Here is a 13982-nt window from a genome sequence, read left to right on the forward strand (position 1 = left end):
GGACAAAGAGGAGTCAGGATGCAAAACCAGCCACGTATTTAATGTCTCCTTCCCCGGCACCCAGCCCAGGCACGGGGGAAGCTGCTGGGGCACGGCCCCCTCTCTTACACCCTTTTCCGCAGCTTGCCCTTCTTGGCGGCCCCCACCCGTCGCCCGAAGGCCATCTGCCGCAGCTCCTGCACCCGCTGCCGGTTCCTGGCCTTCAGGCGCTTCAGCCCCCCGCTCTGCAGGAAGCGCTGCTTGGCGGCCTTCTTGCGCTGCTTCAGGATCTGCTGCTTGTTCTTCAGCTCCGAGCGTACCCTGCCCCGGGCGGGGGGCTGCGCAGGTCCTGTGGAGGGGGGGGAACACAGCCAAGCTGAGCTCAGAGGCCAGAGCGAGGTGGCGGGGGGATGATGGGGGGGCTCCGCCGCTTGCTCCAGGTACTCACCGTGCCCGCGCCTGTGCTTCCCTCTGAACTGCTCCCTGCCTCCTCCATCTTCCCCGTCCTCGTCCCGCTCGTCTACCTTGTACTTCTGCTTCCACTTTTCATAGCTGGGCCAGGGTGGGTTAAGGGAACGTGCCGTGACTCCCCATCGCCCGACTCCCCACCGCTCGACCCACCGTAGTGTCTGGCCAGGCTCCCTCCCCAGGCCCCTGCCCTGGCACGGGCTGGATCCCCGGGATCAGGGCACAATGCTGCACAGCTGCCAGCGGGACCAGCCCCGCTCCCCACCGGTGCCCGCAGGCAGGATACAGGTTGTTCTTGTAGGAGCTGCTGATGTAGCGCCCGCTCTCCGTCCGCACCTTCTTCTTGTCCTCCTGGCCCGTCTGCCCCACGAACCGCTTCTTCTTGCGGTCCCTGTGAGAGAGCGGAGAGCAGTGGGACCGGGGGGTGGGACCCCCAGCCCCACTTCCCACCCCCTCCCGCCCATGGCCAGACCCCCCTCACCACTTCAGCAGTTGCTTGCTCTTGTTGAGGTTGTGGTTTTCGTCCCCCATGAGATCCAGGATGGCTCCAGCTGCCTGCTGCTCGAAGGGGCTGCCCTCGCCGCCCACGCTCAGCCTGCAAAGGGTGGGCGATGAGAACGTTCCGCTCCCCCCCCCCCAAGCAGGCCATGGCAGGACTGCAGCGGGAGCCCTCCTGGACTCACCCCCTCTCGCTCTCAAAGTCCTTGGGCCGGTACGGGATGTAGAAGTCTTCATCCCGCTGCGCCGGCTGCTGCGGCTTTTTCCTGGAACCGTCTTCTCCCCCTCGGCCCCGTTTTCGCTTCTGGCCCACCACAGTAGAGAACACGTCCTGGAAGGGGATAGTGGATGGGTTGGAGGAGCCGTGCCCCCCCCACCAGTCCCTACACTGTCCCCCTGAGCCCTGGCATAGCCCCAGGGCCCTGGTGCTGCCAGCACCCAGCTGAGGCCACCTTGCAGCAGCTCCGGTGGCCACGGCAAACTCCTCATCCCTGCCGTGTTACCTGGAGGTTTTCCTCCTCTCCTTCTTCTCCTTCTCCCTCCTCGGGCCCGGGGGGGGCCGGGCACAACCCCTGCCCTTTGAGAGCCGCTGCCCGCTTCTCCTGCTGCCCGCGCTGGTACTTCTCGATGAGAGCGTGGTCGTGACGCCGCTTCGACCGCATCACGGTGCTGGCCGGTGTCCGCGACGTGGCGTTGATCTCAAAGATGGTCTGCTCCCAGAGCGGGAGTGCAAGTCCCAGTGAGCTGCGTGGCTGGCCCCACGGAGCTTCCCTCCCACCCCAACGCAGGCGCCTCGTGCCCGAGGCCGGGTCTCAACTCACCGCCTTGGACTTGTAGGTTTTAATGCTGTCCACGAACTTCAGCCTCTCCAGCTCAGTGTCTTCGAAGTGAGCACCTGGGGAACGTGGGCACAGAGAGGGGCACAGATCAGCTCCTTGGCGAGGGGGACGGGGTCCCCTCCCTCGGCGTCCCCGAGCCACTCACTGAAGAGCGGGTGGATGCCCAGCTGGGACACGTCCAGGTCCTTCGCCCTCTTGATAGACTCAGGCGAGGGGCCGGGCCGGGACCGCAGGTACTGCTTGTGGGCGTTGTCGGCGACGCGGCGCAGGCTCCGCAGCTCCAGCGAGCCCTCGTGGTCCGTCAGCAGCAGGCACTCCTCGTCGTCCACCAGGCTCTGGGGGACACGGCCCAGGACCCCGCCGGCATCTGCAGCCCGGGGGACACCGCGTCACCTCGCTGGCACCCACCCTGGGATTATTGCAGCAGGCGCGGCAGCAATCCAGGATTTAATGGAGCAGAGCTAACAGCCACAAGGAGCTCGGCGGTGTTATATCAGCGTCGCCGACACGCGGGGTGTGTCGGAGCCCCCAGCGCCCCATTTTACCCAGCTGCACCCCAGCAATGAGAGCGTATCGCCCCTCTGCATGAATGCTGACCACAAGACCACGAAATCCAGCGCTGGCCAAGGATAAAACCACAGCAGCCACACGGCCAGTGTCCCAGCCTGGACATGCAGCCACCCCGATGCCTGCAACCGGGTCTGGCTCACCAGCGGGCATCTCCTGGGCACCGGCAAGGACGAGCGGGCGCCCCAGGAAGAGGTGGAGGTCAAAGACGTAGGGCATCTCATCGGGAGCCACCAGCGAGTAGGCAGTGCCGCTCCGGCCAGCTCGGGCCACGCGACCTGGCAAGGAGAGGAGGAGAGTGGGAAACCAGACCCAGTGCCAACCCAGCCTGCCCCCACCCGGCCAGGGACCCACTGGTGCCCCTGGGAGCCCACGCACGTGATATTTACCCGGTGGCCATGGCTGGCAAGGGGCTGTGGGATGCTGGGGAAGAGGGAAAAGGGGAGCCCACCACGGTGTCATCCTAAAGGTAAGACACCAACCCTGCCTGCAGGAGCCCCTACAGTTCAGCTGGGAGATCAGGGACGTTCCTGACACTGTTTTGTCCCCAGCCTGTCTCCTGATGTCACAACACGCCAACCTCCTGCCCCAAAAATATCACTACCAAGTCAAGGGCAGCAGCGCCAGCCCAGCAGGACACAGAGATAGGAAAACCAGGGGACAAGGGACAGCCCACTCACACCCTCCCTGTCACCCTGAGGGACCCCCAGGTTGCCAGGATCCCTGCGCAGGGCACCGGCACCCACCGACACGATGCAGGAACAGCTTGGCCTTGGCGGGGAAGCTGAAGTTGATGACGTTGTCCAGCATGGGGATGTCAAGGCCACGGGCGGCCACGTCGGTGACCAGCAGGACTGGGCACTTGCCCTGGGCGAACTTGGCGATGTTGATCTTGCGGGCGGTCTGGTCCAGCGAGCTGTAGATGTGTGTGCAACGGATGCCCTGGGCCGTCAGCAGCTGGGGAGGGGGAAGAGAGATCAGATCCCACCTGGGCATGCACCTTCAGCCGAGAGACAGGGCTGCCCAGTTCCCTGAGACTCCTGGATGCCTGCCCGGACCCCCAAATCCCACTGTGCTCCCCCCTCTCTCCAAGGGGTAGGTGGATGCAGCACCTCCACAATGACGTATGCTGGGATTTCTCCTTCGACCCAGCGAAACAGAGGCAGAGATTCCAGCAGGGATGCGATCACAGATGCAGACCCCACGTAGGTCTGGAGAGGGGTCTGAAGCACCCCCCCCGGCAGCCTGCCCTTTAACAGGGGGACATGCCAGGCAACCCCAAATGCCACTTGCCTCCTTGAGATACTCCGTGTGGTGCTTGGTGGCCACGAAGACGACCGTCTGGTCCTGGGGCTTCACCACGTTCCGGAGCAGGTGGAGCAGCACGGCCGGTTTGTCATCCCCGCGCACGTGGAAGAAAGCCAGCTGCAAAAGGAGGGCAGAGCTCAGCCCCTCTGCGTCTCCACACCAGATGCCACCGCCCCTCCTGTCCCCTCCTCACAAGCCTGGAGCCACCGCAGGGTGGCTTGCAGGGGGTGGGGGGCACAAAGCCCATCTCAAGCCCGCCCCGCCACCAGCCCCTCTCACCTTGAGCTGCTCGCTGAGCTTGGACTCCACATCCAGACGGATCAGCATCGGCTCGGTGAGACCTGTGGGACGTGGTGACACGCGGGACGTGGGTCACACGTGGGATGAGCCACTGGGACCAGTCCCACCTCTCGGCTTGGGGACACCTGCTCGGCCCAGCCTGGTTTTACCAGTCCTGGGCTCAGCCCCGCTGCGGGACCGTGCCGTGTCCCCGTCCCCAGGTTCCCCCCAGGTCCAGCCCCCCCCCCCAACCGCTGTCTGCCCCACGCTCCTCACCGGCCCGGGCAAACTCGACGAGCAGCTTGGGCAGCGTGGCGGAGAAGAGGACGGTCTGGTGGCAGTCCGGGAGCCGGGCGATGATCTCCTGGAGCTGCTCGGCGAAGCCCATCTCGAAAAGCCTGCGGGAGAAGGGACACGGGACATGGCAGCGCCCGTTCGGTCCCTCTGGGCCCAGCCCTGCCACCCCCTCGGGGCACCTCGCTCCCCACTGTTGCTCATCCCACACACGGGGACGCTGCCAGCCCTGGGGACCACCCCCCTGCACCCCGCTGACCTGTCGGCCTCGTCGAACACCACGTACTCCACGGTGTGCAGCTTCAGTTTCATCTCCACCGCCACGTGCACCAGACGCCCGGGGGTGGCGATGATTCTGCGGGAACAGAGCTGCTGATGGGACCAGGCTGGTGGTGGTGGGGGGGACACGGCACCCCCACATTATCCCAGGTGCAGGTCCCAAATCTGACCCAAAGAAGACCCAAGAGACCCCCTTGTCCCCCACAGGGAGCACGGGAAGATGCTCCAAAGGAACACCAGGACACGTCCATCGGGCGCAGTGGCTGTAAACGCCAGCGCTGTCCCCGGATGGCGGGTGGCTCTCGGGGGCCATCTCCCCCCTCCCCCAGGTCCCCTCCCCGCACCCCCACTCACATGTCGGGGTTCTCGTGCAGGGCGGCGAACTGGTCCTCCATCCTGCGAGACAGGAGAGAGGCTGGGGTGGCACGGGGCACCTCAGCCCCTCGCCAGGTTTTGGGGAGGCTTTGGAGAAACGGGGACCGGCGGGGACGTGGGGACGACTTACTTGTCTCCTCCCAGGATCAGGGCGGTCTTCAGGCCTGTGAACTTGCCCAACTGCGGGGCGAGAAAGAAACACGTCGAGGGGGGGCGTTAAAACCAAACCCACTCGCCCCCGTCGTCCCCAGTCGCCCCCCCGTCGTCGTCCCCCGTACCTCCTTGGTGAACTTGAGGGTCTGCAGGGCCAGCTCGCGGGTGGGCGAGAGGATGAGGGCGCGCGCCCCGGCCTGGCTGGGGGCCTTCAGCCTCTCGAACATGGGGATGAGGAAGCAGGCCGTCTTCCCGCTGCCCGTCCGCGCCATCGCCACCACGTCCCGGCCGCGCAGGATGGCGGGGATGCTCTGCGAGACATCGCGTCACCGTCAACGTCACCGTCCCACCGCCACCGACCCGGGACGGGGGTCCCGCCGCCGCCGTCCCCCCCTCCCCTCCCCGCGCTCACCTTCCTCTGGATGGGGGTGGGCACCTTGTAGCCCTTCTTCATGACGCCCTTGAAGACGGGGTAGCTGAGGCCTGTGGGGACGGGGACGGGTGAGGGGACGCGGGCAGGAGGGGACGGTCCCCATCCCGGGGACGGCCGTGTCGTCCCCCGTGTGTCCCCCCCGGACACGCACCCATGGACTGGAAGCCCCCGGATTTCTTCTTCTTCTGGTTCTGGGCCCGCACCATGGCCCGCGTGTCCGGCTCGGCGTCGGCGCCATCGTCCTCCTCGGCGGTGGGGAAGGCGGGCAGCGGGGGCACGGGGACCTGGGGACGGCGGAGGGGACGCGGCTGCGGACACTGGCATCCCGGAGGCGCCGGGGCAGTGCGGCGCTGCGCTGCCAGCCTGGCGGGCAGGGACGCCCGTACTGGGGACGCCAGTACTGGGGACGCCGGTGCTGGGGACGCCGGCGCTGGGGACACCAGAACTGGGGACACCAGTACTGGGGACGCCGGTACTGGGGACGCCGGTACTGGGGACGCTGGTGCTGGGGACACCAGAACTGGGGACACCAGTACTGGGGACGCCGGCACTGGGGACACCAGAACTGGGGACACTGGTACTGGGGACGCCGGTACTGGGGACGCTGGTGCTGGGGACACCAGAACTGGGGACACCAGTACTGGGGACGCTGGCACTGGGGACACCAGGACTGGGGACACCAGGACTGGGGATGCCAGGACTGGGGACGCCAGCACTGGGGACGCCAGGACTGGGGACGCTGGCACTGGGGATGCTGGCACTGGGGACACCAGAACTGGGGACACCAGTACTGGAGACACCAGCACTGGGGACACTGGCACTGGGGACACCAGAACTAAGGATGCTGGCTCTGGGGACACCAGTACTAGGAACGCTGGCACTGGGGACATCAGCACTGGGGACACCAGTACTGGGGACGCTGGCGGTGGGGACACCAGAACTGGGGAGACCGCCACTAGGGACAATGGTACTGGGGACACCAGTACTGGGGACGCTGGCACTGGGGACACCGGTACGGGGGACACCAGTACTGGGGATGCCGGCACTGGGGACGCTGGCACTGGGGACACCGGTACTGGGGACACCGGTACTGGGGACACCGGCACTGGGGATTATGGCACACGGGGACTGGGGGACGCTGGTTTTGAGGACAGCAGCACACAGGGACTGGTGACACCAGTACTGGGGAGACGCCGGCACACGGGGACTGGGGATACCGGTACGGGGGATACGGGCACCGGGAGCACCAGCACATGGGGACGGGGCACACGGGGACCGGACACGCGCGGACCGACGCCCCCGGCCCCGGCTGCAGCCGTGACGCCGCCCTGGAGCCCCGCCCCGTTCCCGCCCCCCTCCCTCCCTCCCTCCCCCGCCCCCCCCTCCCCTACCGGCGCTCCCCGGGGCTGGCGGCGGGCGCGCGACGGCGCCATGTCGGTACCGGCGGCGGCGGCGGCGGCGGAAGCACGTGGTGGTGGGGCGGAGCCGGAAGGGGCGGAGCCAGTCACCGCCCCCGCCCCCGGGCAGTGTGCGGCCATGCGGGCGGCGGGGCCGGTCTCGGGAGGCGGCTCCGCTCCCGCTCCCGTTCCCCAGCTGCCGCGGACGGGCCGGGGCCGGGGTGTCCGCCGGGCGCGGGCGTCCTTCGTGGACGAGTCGCTCTTCGGCAGCCCCGCGGGGGCCCGCCCGGTGCCGCCCGGCTTCGCGCCTCCCTGGGCGGCGGCGGTGGCGGCGGCTCCCGCTGCCGGTCCCCGTCCGAGGAGTAAGTGCAGGTGAGCGGTCCCGCCAGCCCTCCTCGGCTCGCTGTCCCGGTTTTTCGGGGCTCGCTAAGCGTCGGTGGCCCCGGGGCTCCTTAGGGTGCCGGTCCCTGCGAGCAGCAGCCCGGGGAGGGCGGGCCGGTAGCTCCCCTCGGTTCCCCCAGCCCGGGCGGCCTTCGGGAGGGTCTGGGGCGAATCTCAACCTCCCTGTCCTCCCGTGAGCTTCCCACGCCACGGCCGGGGCTCCGTGCTGCCCTTGCCCGCTTTAATAAACACGCGGCTTTCTCTCCTTGCCGCCCCGCGAAGGTTGAGGAGTCACACTCCGTCCTTCTGCGACGAGACCCTCTTTGGTACCAAGCCCGAGGGTCCGGCCTGGGCAGCTCCTTGGATGAGGAAGGAAGACGTGGCCAAGCTCCATCCACTGCTCTGGAGCCCACCGCCTGCCCCCCGAAACCAGCCCAGCCTTTGCCCCCGCTCCAGGGAGATGCCCTTGAGAGCCGTCCACCCGCCAACCTCGGCGTCTCCGGCAACAGAAGGCTTCGAGGCGGGCCGTGAGGGCAAGTCCTGCGTCTGGAAGCATCCCGAGAGCGGTTCTTGCTCCGAAGGCCAGGGTGCTCCCTGCAGAGGACGTTCTCAGTCTCTCAGCCGGCTGAACGCCCCCTCAGACGGGCTCCGCCTGGCTTCAGACAACCTCAAGACAGAAAGGTGTAAAAAACAGAGCCCTGCGACAGCCCCTGCGACCCCCCGAGGCCCTCTGATGAGGGGTCGGTCGAAAAGCATGTCTGGACCTCCTTTGGCCAGGAACTCCACGGCAGCGGGTGGCTGCAAACCCAGGCCTCCCTGGAAGTGAAACCAAATGTCCCTCTGGACATAAATACAGCCTTAGCCTACCCGAGACCACCCGGTGACCGAGTCTGTGAGGACCCTGGGTCTTTCTGTGGCTGGAAACAAAGGATGGGGCTGCTCCGCGCTGGAGGACAAGCCAGGAGCCAAGGGTGACTGCAGCGTTGACGGGGCAGTGACCTCCCTGAGCAGGGCACAATCCTGCAGCACCAGAGTGGGACAGCCTTGGTGGTAACAGCAGCTTCCCTTGACTGTCCAGTGATCATCAGATGAGGTGTGATAACGAGTCAGGTTCCTTCTGTCCAGGAAGTCCAGCCGGGAAGTCGGAACAGCAGGAGACAGGGCTGCCTTATGGCGTAGGTCCAGGGCCCATCCAGGAGAAGGACCGGGCACAGGTACACCTAGAGCATAGCTTGGCGGGGATGGGCAGGTCGGATGGAGCTCCCAGACCAGGGAGCGGACGGTGCCACTGGGGTGGGGGGTCCCAGGTGAGGCTGGCCAGGGCAGTTAAGGTCTGAAAGCCCCAGTGGGGACCTCCACTGATCGCTTCTGGGGAGAGGAGTCCTGCTTCGTACTGCCTGTCATGTACTAGCACAGGATCACTCGTGCTCGATGGGACTGCAGGAGATCTCTAGCCCAACCTCCTGCTTGAGCCAGGTGAGCTATGGGCTCAGGCAAGGCTGTCTAGGGCTTTATCCAGTTGGGTGGTGGAAACCCTCAAGGACAGAGGCTGCACAACCTCTCTGGCACCCCCTCCCACTGCTTGACTGTCCTTGGGGTGAAAAGTTTCCCTTTATATCCAGTCAGAGCATTTCTTGTTTCAGTTTGTGTCCTTTCATTCTGCTCTGCGCCTGTGCGCAAAGCTTGGCTCAATCCTCACGGTTACCTCCTCTTCGCAGGCACTGGGAAGCTGCTCTGAGGCCCCCCAAAACCGTCCCTTCTCCAGGCTGAACGAGCCCCATTTCCTCAGCCTCCGCGCACAGGACGTGTGCTCCAGCCCTGACCGTCTTGGTGGTTCTCTGCTGGCCTTGCTCCGTTTCATCAATGCTTTAATGATCTCCTTTGGCCAGGAAGAAGGGAGGATGAGCACAGAGGTGAGGAAAGGCATCGCCCTGCGTCCCGCTGGTGGGGGGGTGCCCCCAAGCTGGATGGGGTTTGTGACAGAGAAGGATTTGCCGCAGGGATTTCAGCAGCTTCTGGTGACGAGGGTGTGCTGAGTGGACACATAATCCCATGGTTTATACGGAGTGTTGTGAGGTGCTGTCACAGCAACGCCATGCTCGTTACCAAATAAATGATCCAAGGCGAATCTGCTGGGGCCTCATGTTTGGTCCGCAGGACGCCGCTGTACGATCTGGGCACAGCTAGCGTCTCCAAAAACTGTCTGAGCAAAACAGCTCCTCGATTTCCATTCCTGAGGTGGGAAAGAGCAACTCGGTCTGTAGGAATATAGGTAGGGAGGCGTATAAAGGACATGGGCTGGGTGACTTGGGGTTTGCAGCCCGTGTCACTGCTCCCCTGGGAAGGGAGGCTGCAGTGAGGAGCCGCTGAGGTCAGGAAATGCAGGGGAGTTGCTGGGAGTTTGGTAACTGTCCCACACAAAGGGAAACATTGTCTCAAATTCACCCAAGGACAAACTGAGCCAGGTTAAGGACATCATTCTGCCCCCAGAAATTATTTTATTGCCACCCTGAGCAGCAGCAGGATTGGGCCTTGACCCACTCCAGCACATGAAGGGCACTGAAGCTAGGAAGGCCAGCCAGGAGCCTGCTCTCCTGGTCCAGTCCTGTTGGCAAGAAAGGTTATTCTTGCTTTTGAAAGGCAACAGAGCTCAACCTAAAATAGTGAGATGTATCGTCATGCCACTGCTCTGATGTCATCTGTCTGTGACAGCCAGCCGTGGCAGGCTCAGGCCTTAGTGCAAGTGCTATCTGAATTAATGCTTGTAATCTGGGAGAGCTGAGCCCCAGGGGAGCAAGTAGCCTTGCTGGGAGGAAAGACTGGAGGACAGAGCATGGATTTTGTGCTTATTTCTTGGCCTTCTTGCCCTCTCCCTTTTTTTTCATCTTCGACGTGAGGAGTGTCTGGAACAAGTAGCTTTTTTGGATGTGGGTGGCAGCACAGGTCGTAGCTGTCCCCCTCACGTCCTGCTCATTCTTCTCCTGCCACATTTAGTGCTCCTCCTCAGTCCAGGAATAGTAGGTAAGCACAGTGTGTTTCTCTTTCAGGGCCAAGCCTTGTCCTTGGTGCAGACAGCACCTCTCGCTCAGCCTGGCAAGACAGCAGACACCAGTTACTGCAAGCCTGAGGGCCTTCAGCAGGTTTTCCCTGCACATCCCTACGGAGGGATCATTTTACCTATCCGAAATCCGGGTAGAATTGCCCCTGGCTGCTGAACTGAGCCTTCCCAAAGGGACCATAAAAGAAAATGTGCCTGATGGGACTTTTCAAGAGGTGCCAAGTCCAAATACTTTCATGCTCCTTTGAGCTTCCCCCACCAGCCCTGATGTTGCAGACGGCCTCTGTCCACTGATGGGGACTCTGAGCAAGTACTGCACACATGGGTCAGAGCCTGCTTTGCCACCACTCTGAAGAAAAGGCCACATCTGTGTGATTTGGATGGGGCTGAGCCTGAGCCGAGAGCTTTGCTGAGAAGCAGGTTATATCAGCGGTGCTGTAACCCAGCTAATGTGCTGTGAGCTGTTGGGAATGTGGGAAAAGCCAGGACATATCTGCCTGCAGAAGGCCGAGGACAGGTAGTCTTGGTGGCACTCAGCAATGACTTATTCCTTGCCCATTGAACTAGTGAGCCATGCAGAGGAGGAGGAGAATTAGGGGAGCCAGCAGTTCTGGGGCTCACTGCTCCAGCTGCCCTGGCAGATAGGAAGCGAGAATAACCTGATGTTATTAAAAACCTGAGAAGGTGAGGATCCTTATGATTAGCACCGAGCTTTTGGGTCTCTCCCTACACTTTGCATTGCAGTAGTCTGGCAGCTCTTCTCCACCTGGGTAAAAGCTGCAGGGACGTGAAAGCAATTAGGGCCTTCTCGGAGGAGGCGTTGGGGGTGCTGACGTGAATCTGAGCCTGTTCAGCTTAATTGGATGTCGGGCACAGTGACATGCAAGCTGTTAAGCCTGCAGGTCTCTCAGTGGCCTAGGAGAGAAACCGAAGTGTGATTTGGACACTAGATGGAGACAAGAGGGTTAAGGATTGACACAAAAGCGAGAGCCCTGTTCCCTAGCAGCAGGTGGGCGAGTCAGATCCAGTGAGGTGAGTCATCAGCAAACTGGGGTAACTGCCCCGAAAGCAGCAGAGAACGGCTGAACCTGAAAGCAGGACACAAGGTGCAGTATTGGAGTGCTGGAGTACTTGAAAGATGAAGCCTCTTAAAATGAAGAGAGATTTTTATCTGAAAAAGAAGTTAACAGTGGCTTGTATGGCCAGGGGTGGCCGGTTTACCCCCGCTGCTGTGTTCAGGTTCCAAGGAATCAACGGGGGAAACTAGAACCCATCGCATCAGCCACACGCTTTCCTGTCCCACACTGGCCCAGGTTGTCACCGAGGGCTTTCAGGCCATCAGGAGGTCAGAACTGGCACTTCCTCACTATTTACACCACAAGGACAGTGTTGTTTAGGATATAAATGGGTTGCTTGGATTTCATACTGCAGTTCTCACTCACATTTGATGCTTTACTACTGCCCTGTCTTCTTGTTCTACCAGAGCTGTGCAGTCCAGCACGAGAGCAAAAGATGCTCCGTCACTGTGGTGTGCTCCCTGCCAGGAGGCTGGTGCTTGTGTGGAGCAAACACCAAGTCTGAATAAAATGAGGCAGGGAAAATGTTCCGTTGTTTCCTAGCTCCAGATTCACCCTGTCCAGTATCACTAATGCTCAGCTTGGGTGAGAGTTGTTGATACAGAGGCCTGAATCACAGCTGGGACTCCTGCCTGCTGCTGCTCTTATTTCTCATTTTTCTGTCTGCTCAGCACTCTGATTAATCACACTTTCCACCTTTGACTCAACCCGGACTCCTTGTCTTGTGTCTCTCAGCAAAGTACCAGCCAATCTGGGAACTGCTTCGCTTCCAAAATTAGCTGCGCCCAGCCCTAGGTGCTACAGACGACTATAAAAGATGGTTTTACGTGTGGGCAGTATTACGATTGCTCTGCTTAGCCCACACCAGCTCCCTTGGTTCTCAACACATGCCTCGCCCGATCTGTGGTAGCCTCGCTGCTCTGAGTTCTGGCTAGCGTGCAGCCTCTCCAGACTGGCGTGGCCCTTTGCAGAGGAGGTTTCAGAGCTGAGTCAGTGGATGAGGAGGAAAGGCGGTCCTGTAAGCTACTTGCTTGGTGGTTGCAGTTGTGTTGCTACAGGGCTGCTTTCCACTGAAATCAGTGGAGCATTGTGATGGAGCAGGTATACTCCAAAAGCCAGCATATGCATCCTGCCAGGAGCTGGCAGGAGCCAGGTAATGACCTGAAGCAGGCAGCAGCCTGACCCAACAGCACTATGACATGTTTAATCTCCTCTTGCAGTACCTTTCTGAGAGCCAGTGCTGATTCTCAGTGCTCCAATACAAGTGTATTGAGTTGTGTCCTTAGGTGCCGCGTGTCCTGCTGTAGCTCCGTACGCTCGTTCAGGGAAACCTGCAGCTCCTGTTTCTGCTGTTTCACCGCTTCCTGCTTGGTCTGTGGATCTTGAGGTCTTCTGGTCAGCTGTTGGAAGCTGTTGTTGAGATCTCTCATCTCATTGCCCTTCTTGTAAATCCAGCCCTGGAGGATGACACAAAGACGAACCACTGAGAAGGGGAGGGTGTGTTGGGGCATCAGGTGGACAGAAGAAAGGCTCATTTGCAAAGGCATTGGTAATTTAAGACTGGACACATCTGATCTGGTAGCAAGGGGGATGCTCCAGCTGGACAGAGGCCTTGCCTACCCATTTGTAACACTGACAGGAGTCCTGCCGGTGGCAAAATCAACCCATCAGAGCCACTGGACAGAGTCCGGTGGCTTTATCAGGCTGGATTGGGCTGGCGGACTGTCCTGGGGACTCTGCTCAGTGGGCTGCCTGTGAGAAATGCTCAGCCTGGACCAGTGGAACAGATGTACTCATTACACACCAGGCTGCTCGCTTCCAGCTTGAGAATCCTCACCTCGTCAGAGATGGATGTAATCCTGGGGTTCTGGGAACGTCGTGTTTCACTGACGGGGCCCCTGGCCCTTCCCGGCACCTGCTGTACCCGCTGCCTCTTGGGGCTGGGCTGGGCTGCCCCTCCTCAGGGCCCATCTCTTCCCTGCGGGCACCGACGCCCCCGGACCGGGGCCTGGGAACAGAAACATCGCCTCCTGGAGGCGGGGACCGGGGGATTCCCGGGCCGGGGCCTCCCCTCGGGGTCGGCCTCGGCGGGCCCGGAGATCCCGCCTTCCGCCCGCGTCCCGCGGTTGCTAGGTGACCGCTCCGCTCCCCTCTGACCCCGGGGGCGGGGCCTCAACACAGCCAATGGCAGCCCGCTCCCCTCCTTCGAAAGCCCGCCTCTTCCTTCCCGTGGTTGAGGCGCGATGTTCTTAGCCCTCCACCCCCTCGGGCCAATCAGCATCCCCGCCTGGCCGGAGAGGCAGCGCCGCTACCCAATGACGAGACCGAGTGCGGCAGGGAGGAGGAGGAGGAGGAGGCGGGAATAATCCGGATCCTCTCGCAGGAGCCGAGGGCCGGGCGGTGGGCGGGGAGGGGGGGCGGTGACGGAGCGTGGATTGGCGGGGAAGGGAGGGAGGCTCGGCCTCTCCGGCGAGAGGCCTGAGCCGCCGCGGCCAATGAGAGGCGGCGGGGCGGGGCCGGGGCGGGGCGGCGGGCGCTGAGGAGAGGTGTCGGTGTCGCAGCGGCCGCGGGCGCCGGTTCGGCGGGGCCGGGCCGTGT

At 62.6% G+C, this 13982-nt stretch overlaps 3 protein-coding genes across 4 annotated transcripts in view; 2 read left to right on the forward strand and 1 right to left on the reverse strand.

Annotated features, from left to right (window-relative positions):
• Positions 1 to 20: 20 nt before the first annotated feature.
• Positions 21 to 6929, reverse strand: DDX54 (DEAD-box helicase 54). Its single transcript, XM_075041808.1, has 20 exons — positions 6864 to 6929; positions 5624 to 5756; positions 5452 to 5522; positions 5165 to 5350; positions 5017 to 5066; positions 4866 to 4907; positions 4492 to 4587; positions 4215 to 4336; positions 3939 to 4000; positions 3645 to 3776; positions 3098 to 3308; positions 2495 to 2629; positions 1930 to 2151; positions 1767 to 1840; positions 1449 to 1655; positions 1131 to 1276; positions 929 to 1042; positions 734 to 838; positions 428 to 531; positions 21 to 328 (listed from the first exon to the last, which is right to left on the reverse strand). Exons 1-20 carry the CDS (start codon positions 6903 to 6905, stop codon positions 105 to 107), a joined length of 2478 nt encoding a protein of 825 aa, XP_074897909.1. The 5' UTR covers positions 6906 to 6929; the 3' UTR covers positions 21 to 104.
• RITA1 (RBPJ interacting and tubulin associated 1) lies at positions 6904 to 9425 on the forward strand. Its single transcript, XM_075041821.1, has 3 exons — positions 6904 to 7241; positions 7533 to 8464; positions 8969 to 9425. The coding sequence occupies exons 1-2, from the start codon at positions 6904 to 6906 to the stop codon at positions 8074 to 8076; spliced, it is 882 nt and encodes a 293-aa protein (XP_074897922.1). The 3' UTR covers positions 8077 to 8464; positions 8969 to 9425.
• Positions 9426 to 13904: 4479 nt separating this feature from the next.
• The window catches only part of TPCN1 (two pore segment channel 1), a 49807-nt gene continuing 49729 nt past the window's right edge, over positions 13905 to 13982 (forward strand). The window contains exon 1 of one of the 2 annotated variants that reach the window (XM_075041803.1): positions 13905 to 13960. The gene's annotated coding sequence lies outside the window, so the exon portion shown is untranslated. The remainder of the gene's footprint in view (positions 13961 to 13982) is intronic. The other variant, XM_075041805.1, reaches the window with a different exon arrangement.

The sequence above is a fragment of the Buteo buteo genome, chromosome 11 (assembly GCF_964188355.1).
Source record: "Buteo buteo chromosome 11, bButBut1.hap1.1, whole genome shotgun sequence".
Lineage (NCBI taxonomy): Eukaryota > Metazoa > Chordata > Aves > Accipitriformes > Accipitridae > Buteo > Buteo buteo.

Coding starts and splice junctions, on each gene's coding strand:
- RITA1 (XM_075041821.1), top strand. CDS start 6,904: ATGTCGGTACCGGCGGCGGCGGCGGCGGCGGAAGCACGTGGTGGTGGG. Junction 7,242..7,532: donor CGTCCGAGGAGTAAGTGCAG/GTGAGCGGTCCC, acceptor CGCCCCGCGAAG/GTTGAGGAGTCACACTCCGT.
- DDX54 (XM_075041808.1), bottom strand. CDS start 6,905: ATGGCGCCGTCGCGCGCCCGCCGCCAGCCCCGGGGAGCGCCG. Junction 4,908..5,016: donor CTGATCCTGGGAGGAGACAA/GTAAGTCGTCCC, acceptor CCTGTCTCGCAG/GATGGAGGACCAGTTCGCCG. Junction 1,277..1,448: donor GAGAGGAGGAAAACCTCCAG/GTAACACGGCAG, acceptor ATCCCCTTCCAG/GACGTGTTCTCTACTGTGGT.